At 39.4% G+C, this 26,840-nt stretch overlaps 1 protein-coding gene and 1 long non-coding RNA gene across 4 annotated transcripts; both read right to left on the bottom strand.

Annotated features, from left to right (window-relative positions):
- Positions 1–3,262: 3,262 nt before the first annotated feature.
- On the bottom strand, positions 3,263–25,164 carry TRUB1 (TruB pseudouridine synthase family member 1). Of its 3 annotated transcripts, XM_054729062.1 has the most exons (9): positions 24,898–24,958; positions 23,605–23,743; positions 21,784–21,882; positions 19,173–19,228; positions 12,748–12,829; positions 8,030–8,102; positions 7,171–7,310; positions 4,333–4,389; positions 3,263–3,581 (listed from the first exon to the last, which is right to left on the bottom strand). In XM_054729062.1, the coding sequence occupies exons 2-9, from the start codon at positions 23,723–23,725 to the stop codon at positions 3,322–3,324; spliced, it is 888 nt and encodes a 295-aa protein (XP_054585037.1). In that variant the 5' UTR covers positions 23,726–23,743; positions 24,898–24,958; the 3' UTR covers positions 3,263–3,321. The 3 variants fall into 3 exon arrangements, with proteins under 3 accessions (XP_054585037.1, XP_008142559.2, XP_054585036.1); XM_008144337.3 differs by lacking the exon at positions 23,605–23,743 and having other exon boundaries at positions 24,898–25,164; XM_054729061.1 differs by lacking the exons at positions 4,333–4,389; positions 23,605–23,743 and having other exon boundaries at positions 24,898–25,164.
- LOC129152039 (uncharacterized) lies at positions 14,147–17,880 on the bottom strand. The gene is made up of 2 exons (XR_008558768.1): positions 17,825–17,880; positions 14,147–14,424 (listed from the first exon to the last, which is right to left on the bottom strand). It is a non-coding gene; the product is annotated as an uncharacterized LOC129152039 (long non-coding RNA).
- Positions 25,165–26,840: the final 1,676 nt, after the last annotated feature.

Here is a 26,840-nt window from a genome sequence, read left to right as displayed (position 1 = left end):
TAAAATTAGTTGTAATATTATGGTGTCTCATTGTATATAGAGTTGCACTTCTAGCAAAATCAGTGGATAAAATAACCTCAACATCCTGGCAACTATAAATGCTGGGGAAAAATACTAAAGCATTAAGTTTATGCTTGCACTTAGGATGGAAGCTTCAAGAGAATGTCACTAACACCCTAGGAGCGAGAAAAAAATGGAAAACTTCTTGAGCCCATGAGACATGAGGTTGCAAGGAAAAATAAACTCAGAGGAAATATGAATTGTTTCAGTTCTAAATAGCATGGAAGGAAGAGGCAGGCATCCTAAAAGCAGGTAAGATGAAAACAACCATGATTGTAATTAATTCGTAAAGGCCCCAAATGACAGTTTAGAAATTCTGGGAGTCCTAGACACAAAGGAAATCACTTCTTAGTTTCTAGGCCTAGAAATATGTAAGAAACATGTATTTAACAATTTGATTAAAATAAAAACTAAAGTTGGTACTTAAATAATTGACTCTTGGGAGAAAACTAATTTGTTTTCAGACGAGTCTTAAAATGTTAAAATCATCTTGATCAGTTTTAGCTGCTTATAAGAGGTATGAATACTATTTTAAAGTTTAAATAAATTTTAACTATTTATACTCATAAATATGACAACTATAAAATCTGAAGAATTATAAAGCAAAAATTAAAACATGGAAATAAAATTTAAAAACAACACACAGGCCATGAAAATACTTCTACCAAGTATTACCTGCATAAATGACTCATACAAATGTATAAAGAAACTATAAGACATTTATTTATAAAAATGAACAAGGTACACGAAAAGTCACATAAAAGCAAATTAGAGCAATTTTAAACTCTCTCTTATACTTACTAAATTAGCAGCAACAACATATCAAATCCCCACCCAAAAAGCTGTAAACTTTTAGTGAACTGATAATAATGAAAGGGCGACACTAAAATGTTACATCTCTTTGGGAAAGCAATAAGGCAAACATATTAAGAATTATAAAATTGTTCATATTATTCCACTTAATAATCCCACTCCCAGGAATTTATCCTAATAAAATTGAAAATAACTTAAGTGTTCAGTAATAGAAAATAGTTTAAATAAACTGAATATGAAGTCTTGTTTAAAATAATAATGATCAAAACTAATTACATATCCGATAAAATGAAGCAAAAAAACCCAGCCAATTAAAAAGTGATAGGTATTTTAAGATTGTAATTATGCAAACAAAGGGGAAAATACTAATACAAAATTAAAGTTCTGAAGTCACTGCACCAGGAGGGTGAGGATTATGGGGAATTTTCCCATTTGGCACAATTTTCTTCAATGTTTTCAATATAAAAGAAAAAGATCATTACTATTTTAAAGTCACTTGTCTATTCAAATAATCTCTACTCTTCTCCATTAGTAAATCATACATGTCAATTTTTAAGTTGAGATGTAGAACAGAAATGCCGCTGTAAATGTCCTCTATAGGGACCTTATGCCTCTATTGGGACTTCACTGCAGTGCGTGAACACATACCCTAACCTGTACCATTCCAACAGATGAACAGCCACTGTCACTTCCGGCTAACAATCTGCAGGACACTAGATAGGAATAAATAAAACTGTAAACTTTGAATTTACAACTGTGTGTGTTTGGCATTTTAGGTTAATACCTAGAGATATCAAACTCTTTTCCTTATAATGTTCTGTGTCATACTAAGAATTACTTTTAATATTTTCATTTAAAATATGTGGCTAATGTGATGAAAATGCTCTCCTGAAGCATATACATTTTTACATTGAGTTTCTAACAGGTTAGCCATAAAGAAAGTCATGTTAGTTTTCATATTGAAAATTTTCAAGTTAGAGGTTGCAAGTAGGCAACCATCTTAAGAGAAATGCAATCCATAAAAATCAAGATACTCTTATGTTATGAAAATTTTTAATGATTCCTCCTTTTGAAACTATATTTATTGAATAAATGAAGCAGGACTTAAACATTTCTAATTTCTACAGACTGGCTGCATAATATATTGTTTTTCCATAACAAAAATATGAAACTCTCATTACACAGGAAATCTGCTATTTTGTAATGTGACTAGGCTTTCAAAATTGTTAACAAGGGAGAGAAAATTTTCAGTAGGCTACTTGTCTTTTTAAAAAATATATATTTTCATTGATTTCAGAGAGGAAGGGAGAGAGAGATAGAAACATCAATGATGACAGAGAATCATTGATTGGCTGCATCCTGCATGCCCTGCACCGGGGATTGAGCCTGCAACCTGGACTCGTGTCCTGGCGGGGAATTGAACCATGACCTTCTGGTTCATAGACTGATGCTCAACCACTGAGCAACACTGGCCAGGCATCAATAGGCTATTTGAATGAAAATGTTTGAGAATAACTTTTTAAATATTTAGAGCAAAAGAGATTAGCTGGAAATGCATGGGGACTATCTCAAAGGCTATATCATCTGAAAGCAAATTAAAAAACAATGCCCTTCAAAAGGTGTAAATAAATACTAAAGAATAAAAACATTTTTAATGGAAGATACATTCTTTACCTTACTTTAAAAAAACTGTTATTTAGTAACATAGTACAGGGTGGTAAACTGTTAAAAATATCAGAAAAAGATCTCATAGCTCCCAAAATATAAGCCATTGGGCTATCCTGTGTACTAACGGTAGAGGCAAATTTAAACATTTAGTCCTGTATTGACATCCCTTAAGTGGTAGCAGCAATAATTTGGTATAATTATAAACATTTATTTTAAAAGTTTATTAATGTCCAAGACCTAAACAAACATGGCTATTACCAAATAAATGCATCCTTATCAAAGAAATGTTCTTAATAATGGCAAACTCTCCAAAACATAAAAATAGAGTTAAATAACAGCCTTTTCAAACATAGTGAAAGAATTTCAATACAACAGAGCCATCAGAGCCAAAATAAAGTCAAAGTAACATTAATTGACATTAACTTTTGTGATGACAAAGAAACATGTAGCTCATATGTCGTTTTTCTCTGATTAGAAAATGTGTTCAGCTTTTTCACAGGAGAAGACTTTGAAGCAAGTTCAAAGTCAGAAAGCTGATTTTCCTGAATCCAATCTAACCACATAATAATATTCCAGAAGAACATTCCACGGTACGGCAAAGCACTGAACAACTGCAAGGCAGATAAAAGTGTACCTTCTCGAAACTGTAAATGATGGACATTTTTCTTTCATGCCAAAAAAAAAAGGGGGGGGGGGGGGGAGACTTGTCCTTTGCCCGTAGCTTGTCATTGTGTACAGGGGATTCAAATGTCAACCAGGAAATGATGACCCACGCCAATTTTAACACGTCTTAATTTCTCCGTCTTCTCCCTTCGTCTCATTCAGAGTTATATATTCACAGCTCAACCCGTGTTCCTGAGACTCCTCGGGCTTTGGTTTTTTAAGCGCCAGGTCTGCTGGGAGAAGAGATGAGCAATGCTCCAGAGACTGTGCGATGTCATCAATGGTCCATCTGTCTTCGGGAAGGGCGTGCTCTTCCAGCGTGAAGGGCCCCTGTTTGGTCCGGGTCAGCTCCAGCACGTTGGCGCAGGAAGAGAGCTCTGCAGCAACAGCAGGGGAAAGGAAACCCGCAGGATAAATCCCTCACCTATCGCAGGCTGTACTTTCAAGTGAGAGAAGAACTCGACTCACACCTCTCAAAATCACTCCAAATGTAAAGTTGCAATAATCCGACATGAGAACCAAGAACGCTGGGATTCAGAAACAATTCAATAGCAAAATACTATTTAATAACTCCCCTTACAAACGGCTTTCAAGTCCACAAGGAACTTACACACGCTTTTCTCATTTGACCCCCGAGGCATCCCCATGAGCTAACTATTATTCTCACTTGGCAGAAGAAGTGATATGACCTGTCCAGTGTCACAACTGCCAGCAAACACTGGAGCCAGAACCGCAACTTCCTGGCTCTTTGTAAGACCGTGGCTTCCAGTTTTCAAAACACTTGACTTGTACCAATGACAATAACTTCTGGAAGGATACATCTTTTTTTCCTACCCTACTTTGGGTTCAAATATTTTGTACTTGAAAAAAATGCTGGTCCTTCCATTCATCATTCCCATCGTCATTTTCTGTCCCTCTCTCTCCTTTCTCTCGTTACAAATGTTTCGCTGCAGCTGCCGACGCTGATAATCATGTGCCATAAACCCCGAATGCTTCCGAAGCTGGAGGCAGCAAGAGCGCAGTTCGTAAGGCCAGCACTCAAAGATATGACAAATAGGAAATTCCCTCTTCTCATCAAAAAAGGAATATGACTCTCTAGATGATAACTCAGAATACATTTATGCTTACCTTTGCCAATGTCACTGACCAAGCTTCTGATATAAAAACCGCCGCCACACTCAACATCTGGAATGTTAACAGTGACATGGTAAATTGCTAACCTCCTATGAAACCTACTTTACATAGAAAAGATGCCTCTAAACAAATGTAAAAATGCACTATGCAAACAATCGGGTGATAAAATATTTATGTGCTAAAACATAAATTATTCATCCAGCGGCGTATGTGTTTGTGAGATTGAAAAGTCAGAGCGTGGAGAAACCAAACAGCAGAAACTCATGAACACATTTTAAATTAACTGGCAAGTCATACCACCTTAATACTTCAGCCTTGTTCATGTAATAGGTTTTAAGTAGAAATCTCATCTTTGCAAACATGAGCTGAGGATTTAAAAAAAAATATTTTCAGATTTCCATGTCTTGTTCATCTAATAGGTTTGAAATGGTTAGACATCTCAGCTTTGCTATCATCAGCTGCAGATTTTAAAAATAGTGTCAGATTTGTACTCTCAACAATTACAACAAACAAACAAAAATCCTTTTTTGGGACTACGTTTGGGGTAATATACTACACGGAGAGCTCAGCATTCTTAAGTGTTTTCTTGGAAATATTCCTAAAGAAATCATAAAATAACTAAAATTACACAATGTTCTAAAACTAAATGCATATTTAAACATCTTCTTAACACGGCATAACACAAGTTTATTGGTTAAGAGCAGGGCTCTGGATTATCTTTATTCACCCTTAAAACATGCTATATTCCAGCTGCTTCTAGTCATATCATACAAATAAAGCCATTTAAGGGAATTAATCAGAACTTATTACCTGGGGAGTTTAATTCTTTACTTTTTCCCATTAGCTCAAGGGTGGGGGCCAGAGCTGAGATAAAAAATGAGCACTAGATCAAATGTAAATGGGTCAACATTCATGCACTATTTTTGGCTTTGGTGCAAAGACAACGCTTTTGGCCTATCACAACCTCCAGTGGACAAACTGAAGCATTTACAGCGGCAATGCCATCGGAAAAATCGGAGTTTTTCTTACTTTCATGGATAGTACCTCCTGTGCCAACCAGCTGCTGCATTTTCATGGAATGGAACAAAATATCTATGAGCGTGTTTTTCTCATTATTTGTCAAACATTTTAAAATCAGGAAACTAAAGAAAAGAAGTGACTTCTTTTTTTTTCAATTGTACAAAAACCACACTCTGCCAGATAACACGTTAAAGCAACTAAGTTCAGGAAAAACGGTTTGGGGAAATTAAAGGAATCCTATTTGGTATGTGCCATGAAATTAAGAGTAGGCTCGATTCAAGGAAGCCTAAGAATCCAAAACTACAGCCTTTGTATGTTCAGGGCTTTAGCGACTACTTTCTGCAACTAGGAGATCATAAAATTTCCAAACAAGCAAAACAAACTTTTTGGTTTTTAAATTTATTAGATAAATTTAAATTGATATCCTGAATTAAAATGTACCCTGTGTCCAATAATGCATTTCTGCCTCATGCATTATTTCCATGATCTTTAACAGTTACTTGCAGGTAACAAAGAAGGTGAAACAAATTACAACACTCCTAGATATCTTGTCCTAAAACTAAAAATGCTTTAAGAGGACAAATTAGTATGGATTTTATACTGAAGGTCAACTATCAGATACTAGCCAAAATGGGGGAATAAGTATCCATAAAATCAATTTTAAAACATTAAATTTTGAAAATATATACTCACCTACTCTTCTCCATAGAGATCTAAGGTATGTTACTTATAACTTTATAGACAGACTAGAGGCCTGGTGCACGAAATTCATGCACGAAATTCATGCCCAGCCTGCAACCTCTCCAATCTGGGATCCCTTGATGTCCGACTGCCCGTTTAGGCCCGATCCCACTGGGCAGTCGGACATCCCTCTAACAATCCAGGACTGCTGGCTCCCAAGTGCTCGCCTGCCTGCCTTCCTGATTGCCCCTAACCGCTTCTGCCTGCCAGCCTGATCACCCCCTAACTACTCCCCTGCCAGCCTGATTGATGCCTAACTGCTCCCCTGCCAGCCCCATTGCCCCTAACTGCCCTCCCCTGCTGGCCTGATCACTCCTAACTGCCCTCCCCTGCCAACCTGGTCCCTCCAACTGCCCTCCCCTGCAGGCCTGGTCCCCCCATACTGCCCTCCCCTGCCGACCCAGTCACCCCTAACTGCCCTCCCCTGCCAGCCTCGTCACCCCCAACTGCTCTCCCCTGCAGGCCTGGGTCCCCCCCAACTGCCCTTCCCTGCAGGCCCAGTCACCCCCAACTTCCCTCCCCTGCAGGCCCGGTCGCCCCCAACTGCCCTCCTCTACCAGCCTGGTCACCCCTAACTGCCCTCCCCTGCAGGCTTTATCGCCTCCAACTGCCCTCCCTTACAGGCCTGGTCCCTCGCAACTGCCCTTCCCTGCTGGCCTGATCTCCCACAACTGCCCTCCCTTGCAGGCCTGGTCCCCCCCAACTGCCCTCCCCTGCTGGCCATCTTGTGGTAGCCATCTTGTGTCCACATGGGGGCAGGATCTTTGACCACATGGGGGCAGCGATATTGTGTATTGGAGTGATGGTCAATTTGCATATTATTCTTTTATTAGATAGGATAATATAATACAATATATAAAAAAGTCTACTTAGAAAGGTATTTCTGAACCTCCAGCTGTAGGTTTCCTCATTAAATGTGTTATCAAAGTGTATTAACAAATCCTAACCTTCCATAAATTTGAATTTTAAAACTCCCCAATATCCTAGGGTTCCATTATATCACACAAAAGTAGCCAAATACAAAATAAAGGTACACGTACATACAAATGATTTTGAATTTCTCTGTCTTACCTAATGTGAAAAATGGTGGCTGGAATTTTTGAAGGGAGATACTGTATACAGTAACTGGCCTGGCAGGTTTTGCTTCTACTACTTCCCCTCGCTTCATCAAAGTGGAAAGTCTCTGTCCATCTTTCTTTAATGCAGAATAGCTTACAAAGAAGAATTAAGAAAAGAATGACAATGTAATTCCAGATTACAGCATGGAGAGGATGGCTAGCGGCCCTTTAAACTGAAAGTCCTTCTAAGAAAAATGAACTGGTTATTTCTTCTAATCTACTCCACAAGGGGAATAAAGCTCCTAAATATCTCTGAGACAAACAGGACTCAGTCTGGCGCCCAATTAGCAATCTTGTCAATTCTATTCTTTCACCCTCTTCCTGGAGGTGGTCTGGTCACGTCCTCACTAGACCTCATTATGAGTTAAGGGCACAAGGCCTCTGGTCACAAGGATCTCAGCTATATTCCCTTGAAGCAATTTCCATTCCAATAATATTCATTTTCACATAGAAGTTATCAAAATGTTCCTGAAAAACAAATAAGCGAGTAATCTACTCAACAGATCTTAGCCGTGTGAGATACAATTTTATTAGACTATAAAATCCTTGGAACAATCACAGAGAAGAAAACAGTTCTTGTGAATACAAATGTTTAATTTATTTCAACAATAATGATCCAAAACAATGTTTATTCATTGCCTGCTGAAATGTTTAAGTCTTTACCTTGGAGGCAAAATTATCATTTGCTATGCCAAGTTTAAAACCTGTCTCACCATACATTTTTAAAAAAGCAATTTTTTTTTAAATTAAAGTGATGTCAACCATTGAAAAATAAAGCTAAACATTTACTCAAATTTAATAACTGAACTTACAGGGGAGGTACCTGCATTATATTCCCAGTAAATTTCTGTAAAATGCCTTCAATATCTTCTTGTGTTATTTGATCTGCCAAAAGTGAACAACAAGAACAAAAAAAGTGACACTAAGACAACCACAGAAGTACATGTGCTATTTGCACAGCACCGAAAGCTCTGAAAATTCATTACGATTTTTTCCGACAAAAGCATATACTCTGGTGTATGTTTTATCAGCAAATCCTACCTTGTTAAAATGAATAAATTACACATTCATGAGGTAAAAGGGGGAGGAAGTCTTATATTGTCTAATATTAAAACCAAATTTCCTTCGCTTCCATTTATTTTCTCCAATAAAAATGATTCAATTATATAAATGTATTTAGTTGGTTCTTACTATGGCCCTTAGAGGAACTCAGGAAATATTGCATTAGCTACAGAAGTGGTCCTGCAGTGACCAAAAACGAGGGGGTCAGAAAGTAGGAAAAAACCCGTAAGTTATCTTCTACGTTTCTCCAGGCATCAAATATTGTAAGTAACTTAATGCAGAATTGAAGATATCAAATAGCAAACATTTAAAATTGTACTGAATAGATTTCAAAACAGTTCTATGGCATGATATACATTTTATACACTCACACTGAATTCTGTCCCCCAGCAAAGCTGTATTTATCAGTCTCCTTTCCTCCCTTCATTGCTCTTGCAATCTCTGTTCTTTTTTTTATTTTTCTTTATTAATTAAGGTATTACATATGTGTCCTTATCCTCCCATAGCCCCCCACCCCCCCACTCATGCCCCCCCTCTCCTGGTGTCTGTGTCCATTGGTTAGGCTTATATGCATGCATACAAGTCCTTTGGTTGATCTCTCCCCCTTATCCCCACCCTCCCCTACCTTTCCTCTGAGTGAACACTCTCAATCAGGAGTCTAACTTTTGCCTCAAAAATAAGTCAGGGCAAAAAGAAAATATACATACCAAAGACTTTTAGCATGATTACTAAGCATTTTTTAAACAACTATTTTAGAAATTCTGAATGAAGACATAAGTAAAGCTTTCAATATACCAAAGAACTTATGGCATATATGCATAACCCATGGACACGGACAATAGCGTGGTGAAGGCCTGGGGAAGAGGGGGTCAGGATGGAGAGGGTCAATGGGGGGAGGGGGGACAGGACATCTGTGATACTTTCAACAATGGAGATAAATTTAAAAATAAATAAATAACTCTAAATTTTAAAAATAAATATATCACAGTCTTATTTTCAGTTTGTTTGATACTTTCAACCAAAATGATGCACTATTAATGTACATTTCTACAACTGAAAATTATTACACACTGAAATTCAGTATTTGGGATTTTCATTCTTACAGATTTCATAGTCAATAACACACTAAATTATAGACGTATTCTAAAACTTAGGTCATAGATAATGGAAAGAAATTACAGTGCTTTGTTTTCACTTTGTAGGAAATCTAAATTATTTTTCTGGTATAAACTTGTTATTTATTTTATTTTATTTAAACAATATTAACAAAAAATAATTAATCCACTTTGAATTACTGTTCTAACACCAGAATAAAAATGAAAGGAGAGCAAGATTCAATACCAACACAGCAAGACAGTCTTAACCTCACTGTGACCTTGATCCTTCCAAGCTCAAAAGGAACAAAGGACCAGAATCTACTATAGACTCAAACAGAGACGAGCGACAGAACTGAAAAGAATTTCTCCAACACCTGGCTGCTCCAAAAAGGCAGACCTCATAAGGCTATTCCGTTCATCCTGTTTTTCAAACAGACGTAGCTCATGATACGAATGAGGATTCTTCCATTAAAATTTTACTCTACTGCAACATTAAAACGTAATTACTGGTGGCACCTTAGTTTTGCAAAACGTCCAACTCTAGACACCAGGCTGGCAACAGCAGAAAGAAATGCCATTGTTGATAAAATTGCAATAGTTCATACCTGAGCAACACATTAAAAAAAATCAGACCAAACAGCTTTCTCTGCGGGGCTGGTCTCTTCACTGACATTCCTGCTCATGTGTCCTCCTCTGTCCTGTGTGGATGGCTCTTTCACTGGCCTTCCCCACACAGGACGACAACATGTGCTCTTTCTCATTCTACTTCTGCCCCGTGTCTTTCTCTGACTTAACATCCCAGGCATTTTTATGGGTTGTGTTGTTTATTCTGCAATTAATCATACACGATTTTAAACTGTTATGTTTAAAATCATACACACACACACACACACACACACACACACACACACACACACAACACAGGTATGAACTCAACAATGAAATTCTAAGCTCCCAAAGACAGCCTTTCTTCTCTATATAATGTACACAACTGCAATGGCACTCAAGATAGTCTTGCTGCATTTAAGTTGCTGTGAAATAGTAGATTCCAAGGTCTAAAGGGAATTAAAAGTGACTAGGCCAATCATTCACCTAATGTTTGAATCACCAGACAGAAAGCCTATGCAAGTTATTTTGCAGTAAAAGTGAGTATAATATTTTAGTATAAAAGTGAATATAATAAATATTATAAATGAAAATTATATTCTCTACTAAATGAATATGTAGTAAGTGTGCTGGCTATATCTAAAACAAAGCACTGTTTCTGTTCGGTAATAGAAATCAGACCTTGGGAAGCAGAAGCAGCTGGAATCCAAATAATAATAATTGTCCCCATGATATAAAAATAAAGACTCTACTTCCATAGGATTTAAGAAGGAATGGAGAATAAAATCTCCAGAGCAAGTACATCCAATAAGTAGCCCAGAGAAGTCCATTTGGCAGAAGAGATGGGTATGATACAAGTGCCGCAGGGTGTGGGCAATTATTCTTTGTCTAGCAAATTAATAAATCATCAACGTGACAGTATTAATTTGAAGTTAATTTTTAAAGCTCACTCGCATAAAATTAATTTATGCAAGATCACGTTACATGTTATTATTTGCTTAAAATGTAGCGCCTCTTTCCGTGAACTTACAAGATGATTGTGCTTAATTGAACTATGAAATAAGAAACAACACGATAAGAGTTCAAAACGATACTCGACCACGATAGAGCGCTGCCACCATAAGCAGCTGTTAAACTGGAAGAAAATACAATAAACAGCTGCTTTGCAACATCAGACTCCGGGCAGCAAGCACTGCCATCCCTGAGAGAGGGGAAGGAAGCAAGGCCAGGCCCACCATCACTTGCTCCAGCTTGGAGGAGCTGTGGTGCGGGGAGGGAACTGGGGTGCGGGGAGGGAACTGGGGTGCGGGGAGGGAACTCCCAAACAAAGCACTGTGATCTCGCGACCAGAAATCAGACCCTGGGAAGCGGCGGCAGCTGGAGTTGGAGAGAACTACACAGATGTCTACAGGGCGCCAGCTGAGACTTGGCTCAATTCCAAGCTGCACATATAGACAGCATGAGCTGCCACAAAATTAACCAAAGAACTGGTACCAAAGCTCCCACAAGGCTGAAAGACGTGTGCATTCCAACCATCCGGAATGAAGAAACTCTGATGAATACCCAAGGCACTCAATCGAGACCCTAGAAAAGCCTGTCTCAGGAGGAAGGCTAATCTAGACCTGAAAAACGGTCTACTTTACACCCACCCTAATAGCAAATCTACACAAAGGCGACCAGAATTAATAAGCGAGTTTAGCAAGGTTGAAAGATAAACTCCATTTTCATATTCTAGCAATGAACTGTCAGAAATTTAAAACTTTAAAAATCCAATTTTAACAGCATCAAAATAATGCTATTAAGAAGTAAAAGATCTGTATGCTGAAAACTACAAAAATATGGCTCTATCTTTGCAACTTTTCTTTAAGTTTGATATTATTTCCAAATTAAAAAATCATGAAAAACATAAACAACTTTATACCAGTAAATTTGAAAATTTAGGTAAAATGAATGAGGAAGAGGTTGGTCTCAGTACTGGGGTAATAGGAAATATATAGCGAGGACACGCAACACAAAAGTACAGAGAAGCCAGGTGCTGGACTGCCTTTAGGTAAATTAAGGAGTGATAACATTAAACACACCCCAGGCAGCCTACATATAACTCACAATTGGTGACATAATAACGTAGGTGAACTGACTGTACAAAACTACTGCATTATAAATAGCATGAGAACTGGGACAGTTGCTAGGAAACCATTTCATTTATCTATCCTTTCTTAAAGTAGTAAAAAAAAAAGGAATAGTAGAAAAATTAAGCTGGGCTCAGTGAGTTATGCTTTATTTCCAGAGAAACAGCTTTTCCTTTGTCGTATCTTTTTATGTACTCCAAAAGCAGAGAGACATGACTAGTTTTAAAGCAATAAACATGGTGCATTTATCTCAACAGCTAAGAAGTAACTGTAAAATAGATAAACAAATAAAACAAACAACTGCAAGACACAGGTAGCACCTAACAGGACAGCCTCTCTGCTTTGTTTCTCATTTATTAGGAAAAATGTCCTAAATCCTGTCAACGAGTGTTTTTCAGAAAGGAAATTATCTGGAAGAATTCTGAACATTATAAAAATTGACTACAGAAAAAGAGGCAATTATAATAAATCTTTATTAACAAACTCATACCAAATAAACAATCATTTCAAATCATTTTTTTAAAAAATGTACTGGAAACTAAAATCACTAGCAGTATCAAGTTAGAGAATTCAGAATTCACACACAAAAAAATTTCTAGATGTTAAAAAAAAGAGTACTTTAGATGAATGCCATACCGTAAGGCTTTTCTTCTGTCACTTTCCCTGTAGAATCCAGCGTGTCGGTAGCTTTCCCCAGCTCTCCAATGGCAATATACCTCTGGAGGAAGAGAAACAGGGAGAAACAGGCCATAACGGTAAAGAAAACTGTCATGCATGTCCCGAAAGTCATACAGAATTTTACTAATATGACCAGCTTGATACAAAATAAAGGCAAAAATAATAGACTGCAAGTGTTTTGTTAGTTTTTGATATGTGGGAAGTACATGTGTAAGTTGGAGAACATTAGCAAACTTCCCACACCAGCCGACATGACAAAGAAAAACCTGATTTTATCAATAACTGTGGCTTATAAATGGCCTATTTTTTTTTAATTTAAATTCTTTATTGTTTAAAGTATTACATATGTCTCCCTTTTCCCCCCATTGACCTCTCCCCAGCCGCTAAATGGCCTATTATTGCACCAAGATTTCTAAAACTAGTTTTGGTTGGGAAGGAAAATTTTCATATATACTTAAGAGAATGATATGCACTCGTACATGGCCATCACAAGTCAACAATTTTACCACACATACAATTACAGTTAATTTTAAAATAAATCAATTTACTACTTCTTATATGAAATACTAAGACTAATCTTTGTAACTTGATTTTGCATTTAAAGAAAAGCTAATTATGTAGCTCCCTTAAAGGAAAAAAAAAAAAAGTCACTTCTAAGAAATGGTCATTATTCACAAGGAAAGAATTAGATCATTCTTAGTGAACTGAGGACTGTTTTACTACTCGTTTCAGGGCACACTCGCTGGACTACATAGTCTTTATACTTTTCTCATTTGGTCAAATTAAAATGTTAATTGGAGCATCACATAGAATAGAGAGAAAAATGCAAGGTAGGAAATTCCCACTAAGCAAAATCTGTAGCTATGTGAGCAATTTTTTTTTAATCCTCATCCTAGGGCATGCTTATTGATTTGAGAGAGAGGGAAAGGGAGGAAGGAGGGAGGGAGGATGAGAGGAAGAAGAAGAGAGAGGAAGAGTGAAAGGGGGAGAGAGAGAGAGAGAGAGAGAGAGAGAGAGAGAGAGAGAGAGAAGCATCAATGTGAGAGGGAAACATCAGTCAGTTACCTCCCAGCAACCTTTCAGTGTACAGGCCGATGCTCCAACCAACTGAGCGACACCGGCCAGGGCTATGTGAGCGATTTTTAAAAGAGGAAGCTCAAATGTAGTTTATTAACAAGCTTATTGTGCTAGTAAAGGGACCAGACACAAATGAAAAAAATATTAAACTCCAAACCCTCATAAGCAAGCAGACAGTTTATAACAGCCTCGTGCCCCTCTTTGAAATAACCTTCTATTATTCAGTTCAGATTTATGTTTACAAATACAACACGGAAGGAATGTTCTAATGCATCTGAACTGACTTTTAAATTTTTTATTCATATTGACAAAAATGAGTTTCTTGTAACTAAACCTTCAGTCTCGTCAGCTGAAATGCCCCACTTCTGCTTCTCCATTTTGGAACAATCCCTTGGTGAAGCATAAAACAGGGAGAAGTACAGTAGGGTGGAGTGGAAAGAGCACAGCGTCAAAGGTTCGAACCCTCACTCCACCACAATCCGTAACGTAAGCTAAAGTAGTCTCTCCTAGTACAGCCTCGTTTCCATTATCTTAAAATGGGGATAACAACAGCACCTCCTGAAAAGAAGCAGAGTTTAGAACAACAGTACCTGGCCCTGGTAAGCAATAAAAAAAATAAAAAATAAACAATACTATTATTGTTACTATATTTTTTTAAAAAAGAAAAGATAAAATGATTCACAATAACAGTGGTTAGAGTGACTCATCTGGTTACAGTGAGTTCCCATAAGAAGCCGCAAAGCAACACAATGCTTTCTGATCTTGTCTTAATAATCTGTCTAGTTGAATAAGAAAAACACAATGCAATCAGGAAGCATATTTCATATTTGTGCTATTCTCTTATGTAACCAGTTTTAACCAGGAGCCTTTCCAAGTATTCACTGCCCGTCAGTTTCTGGACTAGGAGCGTCCTAGGGCTTGGCACATGGTACTTCCCTGGCCCCGACCTCCCCCTCTTCTCTAAGGCTCAAACCTCCTTCAGAGTTGCCCTGTTAATCCATTCCAACTCCCAATCATCCAACCCCACAGCCCAGTTAAGAGTAGGGGCTCAATACAAGTTTCTTACAAAAAAGAATGAAGGTCTGTATCCAACCCACATCATATATTCACCCATTTACTAATATGTTCCTTCAATCATGTTTCTTAAGGGCTATAAATATACAAAATAGTCTCCTATGTGCTTTGGTGAGATACAAAGATATATACTAAAGAGGCCCCTGCCTCTTAAGGTCACAGTGTAACGGGGTAAGACATGGATAAAGGGAACCCCCAGAGGGAACAGTGTGACGGTGATGACGGGGGGCAATGCATGCTCCCAGAGGCTTATCTTACTGAGCTCTCATGCCATATTGCTGGGCACATGATTATCTGCAGATGTTCATTATTTTCCAAGTACACTTTATATATGGATCCTTATCCTCCTAAATTGTAAACTCCATTATCCTGGATTTTGCATTGTTGTTCTACCGTGTTTCTTACGAGATGGAAAAGCCCCACCTACATGCTGGACAAGTTCCTATGTGTGCAATTCTTCCCATTTCCCCATGGTTTTGGACATCCCGATTGCACCTGCCAAGTTTCAAATCATTCCAGGTTCTGCAGTTATACCGAATATGGCTACGTTACTGGCCTTGTTAGGGAAAATAATACCTAAACCAGCAGCTGGCAAACATCGTGGTTTCTGAACCCTGTCTACACTCAAAAGTTATTGAGAAACGCTGGACTAATTTTTTTTTTCATATCATTATTTACTGCATTAGGAATTAAAACTGAAAAATGTTAAAACACCAATACACATGCACATATTCCTTTAGCCATCGGAGCCATGATATCATTGATCATCAGATGACCTCCGAAAAACTCCACTGAGTCCTTAGGAGATTGCAAGTAAAACAGGCAAAGCTATGGAAATAGCTTTGACTTTTAAAGAATCCCTAAAAAGGCCTCCAGAATCCCTGGACCGTGCTTTGTGACCTATTGATCAAGTTACAGCTGATTTCTAGCTTTCCCTTGTCTTGGCAATGAGCAATAATTACCTTCCAATTCTGCTCAATAATTTACAAACTACTTAGAAAAACCCACCCAGTTACGCTTTCAGCTGAAACAAAACCAAGATGTTATGGGGTAGGAGAAAAACTATCTGGGAATGTATATACACAACCCCTTTCTGTGCTATGGGGTCTAAAGTATTTTTCACTGGCCTAAATTCTACACGGAGACAGGGTTTTAGAGCTGTTTATGCTCTATGATGTATATCTGGAAAGTGTGAATTCTGTGAATGAATTCACTACAGCCTAATTCCACCACAATAAAACAAATGGAGGGCCTGTAGAATTTTTAAAGTTTCCACTGAACCGTGTGCTCTCTGGGATTCATGGCTCCTTGCTGATACTAATATTACTCTAGTCTCTACTTCACTCATCCTCCAGCTCCCTGAACCCCACTAGACAACTTGAAAAGCAAGTCAGCTTCTGAACTCATCAGAAGAAAGGAATATGTTTGTATTACAGAGAGTGTACATAATTATTTCCATCTCAACGAGGCACTGCTTTTTCTGAAGTTAGATTTTGAAAGCCTGTGATTCAAAGTTTCACAAACAAAGGGATATTATTTAGAGTGAGAAAGAACACTTAAAAACACGCACACACACTACCAAACCAAAAACATGTGGCTTTGAATGCCTTCATTAAAAAAGGAGTGCTTTTGTACAGTTCACAAGTGTAAGCCCTTCAAAACTTTCAGTATAGTACCAATGAAATGCATGAATATTAACAAGAGGGTGAAGGAAAGGTACAAACTGGACCAAGTTGATTAAGTGGGTAGCCATGCTTAGATCTTAGAGAGCCGGCTACGCCTCACAGGAGCATTATTCGAGTCACATTCAGAGTTGACACTGACTGGTTACCCTAAAAATGCTACTGTATACTTGGGGTACACTGCTGTCCTTGAGCACATCCAGGGTGGGAAAGTGTGTATACCCCAACAATCACACTTGTTCAGCTGTTGGAGGAAATAAAGGCTCCCTCCTGAGGAAATGCTGGCTTTGCCCCCATAGATATGGGAGCAGCCTGATGTCCGGTTAAAGTTGTTTAATAAAATTTTTTATACATGTATATGTATATAGGGTCAGGATGTCAAATGAACTTCTTACTCTGGGTCTTGGTCAAAAATGTTTTGAAAGCCCCTGAATATGAGGATCTCTAAGATTCCTTCCGAAATCTATTTTTAAAAATGCATTAACAGTTTTTAACTGCTTTTGAGAAAACTATAATCTTCAACAAAGTTAAAGATAAAATTCAAATGACTTAATAGTTCAACACATACACAATCTAAAATTCAAAGTATAAAAAATAAAAATAGCTAATGAGATAATAATCCTACTTTTGAAATGCGAAGCACCCAAGAACCAGGTTTCTGTGAGGAGAGGCACCTGGGATTTTTCCATTTAAATCACTGAGGACTAGTGATGTCACTCGATGACATTCAGCTTTCCTAGTTCAATACCAAAATGGTTTGTGACAAATAAAGCTTAAGCCAGAGCCAACAATGTATTTACATTTCCAGTCAGCATATTTCTGGAAATATGCCTGGAATTTACATGTAAAACCTTTCCATAACATATAATGTGTTTTGCATACTTGTGGTTGAGGGTGGATAATAAATATTCCAATGAACTCAAAATATTTTATCTGGGGAAAACCCAAACAAATTCCTTAATGTAAATACATCTTTTTTTGTTATTATAAAAGTCACTTGTTTATTGTAAAGATTTTGGAAAATACCAAATCATAACAAAAAAGAAAATAAAAGTCATCCATTATTCTATATCAAAATTACTATTGCTTATAGTTTAGTTAACAAACAAATATTAAGCAACTGGCAAAACACACACACACATTTATCAGAAACAGATTCTAAGCTGTGTGTGTCACTATTTAAGCACAGTGTACATATTTACTGTAAAACAGTCGAAGTCCTGCATTCTGAAACAATGTTTGCATTCTGTGCCTTTTCCACACCGACATTCTGAAGATTGCAGAGCAAGCAACACTGAATTCTTCCGATCGTCTAAGGCGTTAAGATCCATTTCAACGGAAAGAGACAGGTTTTATGAGAGTTGGTAACTAAAATGTAATGTCAAAGGCATTACACTCTCCAGGGCTTTTTATTTTAAGAAAAGCTAACTTAGATCATTGCCACTCAAAGCGTGGTCCAAGATCCAATGTCCATGACAAGAGTAATTTCAGAAAACGAAGGCGTTTAGAAATTTATTCAGCAATGTGACAATGCTGTAACATTTTAATTACATTTTACAAAAGCCATCAATCGGTCTGCAATGAATTGAAAAACAATTTTAAACAGTCTTTTACCACCTTTTTTTTTTTTTTTAACAAATTAGACAAAACAATTTAGACAAAAAATCACTTTACCAACTATTTATATCCCACTCAGAGCGAGGGTTTTAAAACAAAAAGCTTAGTCCAGGAACTTGCTGAAATTCTTCTCTACCTAAGGGCATATTAACGGTCCTCCCATAGGCATTTTCACTGGACCCCAGCCCCAACTGTCATAACCTAGTGACTAATCCAACACAGAGGTTATTATCTCTTAGAACTGGAGGAGACCCTAGAGAGGATCAAACCATTCTTCCTGAGGAAAACCTGAGCGGCCCAGAAAGGTTAACCACTTTGACGTCTCGTTTCACTCCCCTTCACCCCGCTGTTTCCTCCTGAGGGCTCCTCACTGAAGGCCTGAAGCAGTCCACTCCCTCAATACTGCACAGTCCCTCTTCTCCCTCCTTTCAAGAGCCTCAAAAAAGTCAAGGCTACTCTAACAGGTGAGTGATGTAACTTAGCATCTTAAAGAAGCCAAATTCTTTTCTTCAGCAAACATTTGCCACCACTGAACAAAGCATGTGTTTGTTGAAAAGTGCACCTTTTATAAAATGGTATTGTTTCTATAAAAATTCCAAGGTTTATTAAATCTGCCAACAGAATTTATGATAAGTTCCCTTGCATCTAATAAATATAATTATATAAAAAATAGATATGATTTTTTTAAAAATATGGGCACAGCAGAGTTTTTGCTTTTATCAATCAAATTTGTTTTTCAATCCTGGATTTCCAATTTATAGTCTTGATAGTTTTAATTCTCAGGTATGATTGTAGACACTGAGGAATACTCAGGATCGACACCCACTCATGCAATTTGTACAGTTTATTTTTTACTCGATAAAATCCAACACATGGTCATTGAGGAAAATATTCAAGGTAAAAAGAAAACCAGAACTATTTCAGTGTTCTCACCTTGGAGCCTGACAACATGCTGGTCAACATTTTTGTTCCCCTTCCAATTCCAATCACTACAAATCAAAGAAAGAAATATTAGGACACTCTATTATGAAAAGTAGGTTTTTAAAATATCTACATCTTCTGGTCACAATTTCCTGGCATACATAATGTAAAGTTGGGAAGAACATATATTTAGCATAAACTGAGGACTTCCAATACTCCAACCCATTGAACTTGTCATGCAGCTAAGAAATTCTGAGGAGGGAATGGAAGAGGGATAGAGGGAGAGAGGGAAGGAGAGAGAGAGAGGAAGGAGGAGAGAGAGAGAGAGAGAGAGAGAGGGGGTTTTTTTTTCTTTCTCAAAGTGTAAAATATGGTAGAAACCTCAACCAGGTCATTTACATAATAACAAGTCTTAGAAAAATCTTAAAGGATTCACTGGAATTTTATACGGGCATCGGTGAAAAATACATGGTACAATTAGCCATGGTACCACAGTCTTTTGACAGAGTTCATTATTAAACAAAGCAAAAGCTATCATCATAGCTAATGAACCATTTAAAGACGATTACTGCCCAGCTTTATACAATCAAGAAAACAGAATCACTAACAAATCAACCCAGCGCAAAGGAGAACACGTGGTAAACGAGAGCCTGGAGAATGTATGCTCACATGGACCATAGATAAAGTCCAACAACGGCCCACCTGTCTCTCACTGGCAAACATTATTTAACCACATGATAACACAGTTCACTAGTCGAGCATAACAGGATATAATCATTTCTTCACTAAACAGTGAGCAAATGTTCGTAAAAATTGAAATATTTCTCATCAATGGATACAATTTTGTATAAGAACACCATATAACCACCACAATTCAGAATAACAAGAAGTAAAAAGGAGAAATGATTGGCAAGCTGAGTTATCATGAATATTTATAGCATACCACTCATTGAGTTTACCATTTATCAAATTCCACTTTAAATGTTTTCCATTCATTCGCTCACTTAATCCTTATAACAAACCTAAAAGGCAATGCGATTATCCCTATTTTTTGGATAAGAAAGTTGAAATATAGACTGAGAACTTTGCCCCGCATCTCACAACTAGTTAAAATTCAAGTCAGACTGGCTGTTCCTTTTCATCCTCCTCCCCACCTTCCTCATCCAGGCTTTCTTCCCACTGCCTGCCACCAGCCTAAATCTGCCTAAACCACTGCACACCTGACTCCTACATCCTACCCATTCCTCTACCAATTCCTACCATTTCTGAAAACCTATGTTGTACACTACAAAGCCTCCCCCCACCCCAACAATCCTCAATAGGGTCCCAAGGCTTACAGTACCAACTCCTAAGCAGAGTATTCAAAGTCCACCCTTGGGAACCCAGCTCAAATCCCAACTCCTTCATCAAGTCTATCTCAACCCCCTTTAAGCATCCATGATAAGAGTAATATGAGTTTCAGGACTAAGATAACAACTGTCTGCCTCCGACATGCTCTGTGGAGCATACTACTCTTCAGATGGTAGCTGCTATTGCTGAGGCAAAAAACTTCGTATAATAATAATAACAAAGACTCAGTGCAATTTGTTCCATTCAAGAATCTCCAAAAGTATTTCTTAAGCAGCTACTATGAGCACGGTCCCAAGAAGAAGACTTCGAATGGAATAGCACATTTTCGGACTCTGAAAAAGCTTATAATCGTATTGGGAAAGTAAAATGCAGACAAGGGAAATCACAAGTGCTCCCCCCAAAAGAGTTGCCTGAATCAATGAGTGAATAACACTAAATAACAGTATGACAGACTATGATTGAATGTCAAAATGAACAGAGAGAACAGCTGCTGTAAGGAGGTAAAGGAAGTTGCACTGTAAACGGCTGACAGGGCGAGAGAACACTTCATTCAAGCATTTCAAACAGGGATGTCCAGGATGTGAACACAGAGGAGAGAGGGGCATGTTCTAGAGATGCAAGGGCGGGCACAGTGGGCTTATCAATCAGAGTGCAGGGGGTCTTGGGAGCGGAATGCCGAACTGATTTCTCTGCTGGGTCCGTCATCCAGAACAATAAAACGCGAACCAAGAAGGCATCTTAGAGTCACCCAGCTTAACCCTCTCATTTTGTACCCAAGTAAACCAAGGCCCGTAGAAGTCCGGTGGTCAGGGAAAGTAGAATTTTAGGAAGATCAATCCGGAAGTGGTACATTTGAAAGTTACCTGGAGTTGAAACCCAGCCAACCAAGCAGCTTTCATTCAAGGGACAGTTTGCTGGACAAAAATTGTACTCGACTTTCCCCCATTCAATCGATCAAAAAAATCATATTCCCATTTCTGTTGTGTCTGTTGTGTAGGCACAGAAATAAAAAGACCTGTTTTCAGCCCGGTGAGTTAACAGAAACAAAGGCCAGCATGAAGTTTTACGTCGGCTGCACAGAAAAGCAAGTGGGCAGGCTTCACATGTGGGAGACAGCCTGTCGGCTGAATCTGGGAAGGCCAGTCGCTCTGAAATATGCCAAAGTGGACTGAAAATGGCCCGGCTCTGTCTTATCTTTATCTTATCTGTTCTCAATCCATATTTACTTCTTATTTAGTGACAGTGATATTGAACTTCCATCCACATCTCTTACCCAGAACTCCTCGGGCTGCACTGTCTAGCGTCCCGCCATGCCCAATTTTCAAAGTCTGCTTTTTCCTCTTGGCCCATTCTGGAGAAGGCATTCCCGCTTCTGTGAGAGTAAATGGGGTGAAAAAGGTAATTACCAAGACCGAAGCAAATGAAGTAGCATCTTCACAAATATAGGAGGATGAGGGTAGAGGGAGTATTTAAAACAAATAAAAAGTGTTATATAAACTTAACATATTTAGATTATGACAACATTACTAGCAAAAAAACAGATTTAAAAATGTATAGATACTCCCTAAATTACAAAAAGTATAGTATTCCCAATTCAGTGATCTAGAAACTAGGATTCATATTCTCATCAGGAAAAGATTATATTTTTTCAAAGTGGGTAGTCCTGGCAGGTGTAGTTCAGTTGGTTGGGCGTTGTGCCATGTATCAAAAGGTAGCCAGTTCCCCGGGGTTCAATCCCAGTTGGGGGGTATACAGGAGGCAGCCTACCAATGTTTCTCTCTCTCTCTCTCCCCCTCCCCATCTTCCTTCCTCTCTCTCTAAAAAATCAATAAAAGTATTTTTTTTTAAAAGAAGATTCCAAAATAAAAATAAAAAGAGCAACAAAAAAAGAGGATACCCAGCTGGTCTATCTCATATTCTACTGTAAAGATAAAGTGAAATAATGTTATCTGAAAGTGCTTTGGAAATGGCAAAACACTCTACCTGTAGGTAGTTGTTGTTATTATCATGGCGTATAAGAATGTATTGAAAGAATACTGGCTCCTGGACTTCAAATAAGAAAGGAGAGGAGCAGGAACAGCTGTATTGATCCACACCACCCAAGCCGGCCAAGCCTTCCTTATCGCCACTGACACCAAGAAGATAGAAGACACAGCAAAAGAAAATGAAAAGAGAGGACACACACACACAAAAAAAAAATGGAAAAGGTGACCCTGCTAGCGGTTCTCAACCTGTGGGTCGCAACCATCAGAAAACACAGATATTTACATTATGATTCATTAACAGTAGCAAAATTAGTTATGAAGTAGCAACAAAAATAATTTTATGGTTAGGGGTCACCACAACATGAGGAACTGTATTAAAGGGTCGCGGCATTAGAAAGGTTGAGAACCACTGGTTTATAGAAACCTTTTGGGGAACTCTTTCCCTTTTCAGCTTGACATTCCTTGGAGTAGAAAGGCCTATAAATTTACTGTCTTCCTCCTGTGTCCAAATTTACCCCTTTCAAGTTTGAAGACATACCACTCTACTCTATTGGAGTCTGGTTCACCCCACTGGTACCATTCATGGATGACTATTTAGTAAGGTCTTTTCTAGCCATAAAATTCTGATGTTCGGGCCTTGAAAGATTCAAACAGACAAAGAAGAGCAGGGATTTTAGTGTGACATGAATCAATGTAAGGAAAGGCAAGGAATGTTAATACATAGAGGTCATGACCACTGATTGGGGTTGTCAAACCGGCTGGCATTAGATTATGGTGCCCTGGAATCTGTCTCTTTAAGAACCGTCCCAGGTAATTACAACAGCCAGTCAGAAATGTTTTTGGGAAGGCTTGGTGTAGCTAATATAAATCCAGAAGAGGCCAATCACCAGCAATACAGAAATGGAGCGTAGCAATGAGAATGTCTGTATCTGAGTGAGCAGCTTCCAGCAGAAGCCACGGACACGTCCAGCAATGAATGCCCTGACACATCAGTTCTAACCAAGTTTCAAGAAGAAACTCCAGTTCGTGGAGGCGGATTAACCAGAAAGCCAGGATATGGCTTTGATCCTATCAGAAATCTGTCAAAGAAAAAGAACGGTATTCATTACCTTGAGGGTCAAGAAAAGCCTTCAGTTTAGCTAACAAGTCGGGCCAAATGAATGCAGCAATTCTGCTGAAAGGAAACAACTCCACAAAGCTTGCCCTTGATGCAATTCCTTCTTTCAACATCTCCTTTGTCACCCAGCCCTACAGGTAACAAAAGTATAAGGACAGTTTAACAAAAGAAGGAGTAGATATAAGACTGGAATGAAACACCTGCAAGAGGGTACCTATTGCCAATAAACATTTAAATCTGTATGTGTATGTTTCAACGAACAAAGTCTTAGCAGGATAATTTGTTTTTTGCATTTAAACAAAAGTGTCAAGTTTGCCAGGGGATACTAGACGATGTGGGACAGTTAGTTCCTGCACTGGCTGAATGAAAAGACAGGCCAGGACCAAAGTCTGGAGGGCCTTACATATCTAGCTAAATCGTTTTACCACCAAAGGCTGCAGAAATTCCGAGGCTACCAGCTCAGTTAAGGGATGAGACAGTTACCTTTCACCTCCACATCCCTACAGGCTAACACAGATCGGGTTTACTGTGGGTGTCCAATAAATAGCTAAGGTTCCTTGATGCCACCGTCTGAAATGATCTACGAGGCAGATGAACTAAGAGAACCTTCAGGCTTTTCGAATGTTCTACCGGTGTATATGGCAAAGCAAACAAACAGAATGTTCCTAGAGAAGTGACCAAGTTATAGTTAGTGTTCCCAAAATGTGGCCCCCAGACTACTGACACCAGAATTACCTGGAGCAATCGTTTAAAAAGACAGTTTCCTAAAAATACCCCAGTCCTCAGAATTACAAACTCGGGGAGGGCAAGGATTAGGAATCCGTACTTGCACAAGGGACTCTGAAGTACTTCTTATGCCCCGCTATGTGAAAACCTCTGCATTAAACCTTGGTTAATAAAAGTAACACGTGTCTGCATTTCCAACATTATCTTCCATGCAACCTGGGAGGCACAGAGTCAGTGCTTCCTTTGGGTGGCGTTCCCCGACGTGAGCTAAACCCTGACTCCTCCAGGGTCAGATTACAGCAAATGGGTCTGCACGGCCAAGTGCCGGGGTGTCCGCGTGGGCTTTGTTGTGTTTTGTTCCCTTGAGAGAGGCAACTGCCAACTAGGCTACAGGAGCTCGAGTGCAAGCCCGAGATGCCCCCAGATGACTGTCCAGATCTAACGCAGCGGCCGTTCTCCCTTTCCTTTCCTTTCATCTCTGGAGCCTGGAACGCGCCAGAAGCCAGGGTGCTCTCCGCGGCTCCCGCTCTCCGCCTGGCCCCCACCCGGGCTGCCGTACCTGCCAGCAGCTTCTCCTTCAGCCGATTCAGCAGCTCGGCTGAGGTGGGCCCTTTGGGCTTGTGCACGGCGAACACGCCGCTCAGGGACAGCAGCTTCGTAGCCAAAGCGGCCTTGGAGACCCTGGCTCCGGGTCCCATCCTGGCCGCGGCCGCAGCGGTTCCTGCAGTTTCAGGGACTGGGGCTGAGTCTGCTTCCAAAGACGACGACGATGACAACGCCGCCGCCTCAGCAGAGGCCATGCTTTTGTAACCCCGGTCTGTTTTGTATCTGCAGTCGCCCCCCTGATGACGCAACAAGGATGCGCCCGACTCCAAAGCTGTGCTGCCGAGTGGGTGGGTCGCAAGGGCTTCTGGGAGTTGTAGTCCATGGACTCCCTGCGCTGGCTGAGAGGCGGCTGTGCCTTCTGAGGGCTGTGATGGAGTAAGTGGTTTTTCTCCTATAATTTCGTTTGCTTCTTAGAGAATGTCGGTGCGGTGCCGTGGGTGTCATTTAGAATTGCAAGAACTAAGCTGTCGAACCCAAACACCAAGTCTGTGTATGTTTTCGGCGGGAAATCTCTTCACATCCCACCTGCTTGCTCGCCGCCCTTAACAGAACTAAGACCCAGCATCCAAGGATAGAAAACTTAAAATTCTGACTTTTGCTGCGGCTTTGAAGAACCGTGGCTCCCTTGGTTCCCTGCTTCATTAAGTTTATTGTGCTCTTGGATTCACGGTTTTAGAATTAAAATACACCTGAACCTCCTCACCTGTTCCCTGTTGTATGGTTCGTCAGGGCCTCCCACACAGCGGGCACTTAAGGAGTTATTTGGAAATGAATAAATGGATATAGAGCCTTCCAGTCTCCCAAAGAAACGTCTAAGCCCAGCCAGAGCTAAATCACGTGGGCTATTTTGACACCCCTCAGGCACTCTCTGCCCCGCCCCCTCCCAACCCTTACAAGTCAGTAAGTGTAATTCTGAATAATCCCAAGATTTTAAATTCTAACCCTTCTGTGGATTGCATCCCTTTGTAACACGCTGCTTAGGTATCAAACGGCATTATTGTAATTCATAAAATGAAACTTTACTTTCCGTCTGAGGCCTCTCTGGGAGATATGCGCTCCCCAACACAGTTCAGGGACATGGTTCTGGTCCTGGCCCAAGGCAGAGCGGAGAGCAATTCTTCATTTTACTTCTGCTCCAGATGCAGTAAGTCATATTATGAGTGTTGTCAGGCAGATAAGGTTTTCCTTCCTTGTTTCCCCAAGTTTCCTTATGGCCGCCCTTCCTCCTCCTCCTCCTCTTGCACATTATTAATATCTAGCATCCTAATGGTGCCTCTTAGCTTCTCAGATTCACCTCTTAGGGGACACCATTTGAAGTGCCACAAATACATGAAAGAATAATATTTTTAAAAACTGTTTGTTTCTCCCTCTGTTGTCACCATCCCCCATTTCAATCAGATCTCCCATTAAACCTTTGGGGTGCACAACAATGCAAATGTGCTTAAAGCCACAAAACCGTACACTAAAATGGGACAATTTTATGTTATGCTTATCAGACCACAAAAAAGAAAGGCCGAAAAAATATTTGGGGAGTTTTTGCTGGGTGGAGAGAAGCCGAAATTCCTAAAAGGGAGTCACTTAGTCTTGTGGTCTATTATAAAAGCCTAAGCTAAGTGAAAACCTTATGCCTGGGCCAAGGGGGAGTGGGGTAGAGGCCAGAAGAGAAGGGAAGAGAATTATTTCAAGAATAAGGACAGAGAAAGTGAAAGATGGTCAGGACCCAGGATTAGTGGATACCTGAGCCAGCTTCAGGAGTTTCCAAGGAAGGTGGTGTAACTTCAGATGGATGGCTGCACCCTGGGGAGCAAAGCACCCTCTAGCTTCAGCAAAGATTTCTGTGCTCTGCCCTGGGCTTAGAAGCAGAGAGCCAGGGGCTGCGCGAGAGAATTTAAAGCA

Source organism: Eptesicus fuscus, chromosome 17, assembly GCF_027574615.1.
Source record: "Eptesicus fuscus isolate TK198812 chromosome 17, DD_ASM_mEF_20220401, whole genome shotgun sequence".
In the NCBI taxonomy this organism is placed as follows: Eukaryota; Metazoa; Chordata; class Mammalia; order Chiroptera; family Vespertilionidae; genus Eptesicus; species Eptesicus fuscus.
The sequence above is the reverse complement of the archived record's forward strand: the minus strand, read 5'-3'. Positions and strand labels throughout refer to the sequence as shown.

Bases quoted from the DNA above. Each gene is read 5' to 3' on its own strand.
- TRUB1 (XM_008144337.3), bottom strand. From the start codon at position 25,138: ATGGCCTCTGCTGAGGCGGCGGCGTTGTCATCGTCGTCGTCTTTGGAA. The intron at 19,229-21,783 runs GTAAGAGATGTG...TTTGATTTGTAG, and splicing joins TGCAGCCCGAGGAGTTCTGG to TGATTGGAATTGGAAGGGGA. The intron at 8,103-12,747 runs GTATGGCATTCA...CACTTTTGGCAG, and splicing joins GACAGAAGAAAAGCCTTACG to ATCAAATAACACAAGAAGAT.